The sequence below is a fragment of the Sinocyclocheilus anshuiensis genome, unplaced genomic scaffold, assembly GCF_001515605.1.
Source record: "Sinocyclocheilus anshuiensis isolate Anshui unplaced genomic scaffold, SAMN03320099.WGS_v1.1 scaffold1421, whole genome shotgun sequence".
Classification (NCBI taxonomy): Eukaryota; Metazoa; Chordata; class Actinopteri; order Cypriniformes; family Cyprinidae; genus Sinocyclocheilus; species Sinocyclocheilus anshuiensis.
Window position 1 is genome coordinate 1 of NW_015548279.1, and position 2,199 is coordinate 2,199.

A 2,199-nucleotide genomic window follows, 5' to 3' on the forward strand; every position below is an offset into this window, starting at 1 on the left:
ATAATGTTCTTTTTAGCAGCATCATATGACCCCTTTAAAAAATTACTTTAGTTGCTGCTTTAAATTTTTAAGTATAATCAACTTGATTGGTTGTGTAAGTATTTCAACTTAAATTATAATGTACTGACTTTTAATTTTAATATAGTTATTTCAATGAGTTAAAATAATGTAAAAACAAGTTGCCATGATTTATTAATATGTATATGAAATCAATATATCAAATCAAAAATTAATTCTGCTTATTAGTGAATGATAGGCGTACTTAGTCAAAATGAATCAAGGGGTGTAACTGCAGCTTAAAAATAAAATAAAAATGATTAGATCTGGACCCACATAAATAAGCATCAAGTCATTGATCCAGATACCACTGAGCAGTGAACTATCTATGAGATAAAAATGATTGAAGATAATCAAGACACAAATAAACAGACCATTTGTTTTTCCAGAAAGAGGTGGATCGCTTCAGGAGACTCATCCGTTCACCAGACACGGTGGAGGAACTTGATCGTACGTCAGGATGCAAAGGCTCCAAGCAGCTCACCTGGGATGCTGTTTTCCGGTCTGTTTTTCAGTTCAATCCATTGTTATTCTATGGTGCAAGTTGACAGTGTGCTTATTCTATACTGATTCTTCTGTACAGGTTTTTACAGAAATTTCTTCAAAAAGAGACAGAACTTCTGCAGTCAGGAAAAGCCAACGTTTCCGCCACCACGCATGCAAACCGACAGAAAAAGATGCAGGAAATTAGCAGCCTGATGAAGTATTTCATCAGATGCGCCAACCAACGTAATTATCTGAGTCACTAATACTAGAGTTGCTGTTCATGACAGTACAAGAGAATAAAAGATTCTCTCTGTATTCATAGTAGATATCTATGTGGATGTTTATTACTGTGCATTAGATAAATGTCCATGAAATCCATTAAAGAAAATCACACCTCTGTTCTGCAGGCGGTCCAAAGTTAAAGTGTGCAGAGCTGATTTCTCATGTGGTGGAGGTCTTACAGAGTCCGTTCAGCTGTGCGGCGTACGGCGAGGACTACAGCAATATTCTGCTAAAGAACATCCTGTCTGTCCGTAAATACTGGTGTGAGATGAGCCAGCAGCAGTGGCACAGTGAGTGCATGACCAGTGTAACGTTGATTTGTGTGTATAATTCTTCCTTGTGCGTTCTTTCATTCTTAATTTTTCACGCAGGAATTAATATACTCTATATTCCAAACCTGCATGCATTTTATTAATCTTCTGTGGATCACAGGAGTCAATGGGGCCAACATTGTTCAGAATGCAACATCCTTCAAAAATATCTTATTTTTTTGTTCTGCAGAAGGAAATGCATACAGGTTTAGAATTAGGGCTGTCAAAATGACTGAAAAACTAAATTCGAATTTTCTACTTAAATATGATCAAAATTCGAATTATATTCGAATTTAAAAGGCATAATTTCAGTTAGGGGGAAAAAAGCTTTTGGCTTCTCTCCTGAGGCCACAAGAGGGCGCATCGAGCAAAATATTACTAATGCACGTTTCTTCAAAGCGTAATAAAATAACACGACAATCTTTGAAAAAAAGTGCATAATGTTTAAAATAATGTTTATTAACCATATATAATTAATAAAGTTGCTTCAACAATTAGAAAAAAAACAGCACCATGTATGTATGTATAGTTTAATACAAAGGACCGAAAACCAATCACAAAGAGTAGGCTACTTTCTTCATTTAAAAACATGAGATACAGTGGGATGGGGAAAAACCGCCATAACGTCTTTAGACATGTTTTTTAAAAGTTGAACTTGCATTAAATTAATTTTTCTCTGCGAGACGTGAGTGCAACGCTGATAGATGCCCCGCTAGAAAATGTGATAAATATGTGTTCTGTGTGAACGGCTTGGTTTCAGTTTTGACGTGAACAACATCTTCTCCACACTGATGCTCTCGTTTTCTGCAATATATGAATGAATAACATAGCAGCGCCGCATCTAGCGGGTTCAACTGGATAGGCTAACGAAAGCATTCAAATGCAATCAATGACACATACATCGTCATCGCATCTCGTGCGCCACTGATAGGCTGCCTGACGGCTGACGCAAGACCTTAAAATGTGGATTTTTTTTTTTAATTCGACGAATATTTGAAATTCGACGTTTTTTTTGACGGCCCTACTGCATAATCAGCTTCCAAGGACTTAGGAGATGACATGA

At 36.5% G+C, this 2,199-nt stretch overlaps 1 protein-coding gene across 1 annotated transcript in view; it reads left to right on the forward strand.

Moving 5' to 3' along the window:
- Positions 1–446: 446 nt before the first annotated feature.
- The window catches only part of LOC107655809 (serine-protein kinase ATM-like), a gene marked incomplete at its 5' end in the record, with an annotated part of 3,431 nt that continues 1,678 nt past the window's right edge, over positions 447–2,199 (forward strand). The window contains 3 exons of the mRNA XM_016443394.1: positions 447–559; positions 641–786; positions 951–1,115. Of these exons, the coding sequence (XP_016298880.1) occupies positions 447–559; positions 641–786; positions 951–1,115 (424 nt within the window). The remainder of the gene's footprint in view (positions 560–640; positions 787–950; positions 1,116–2,199) is intronic.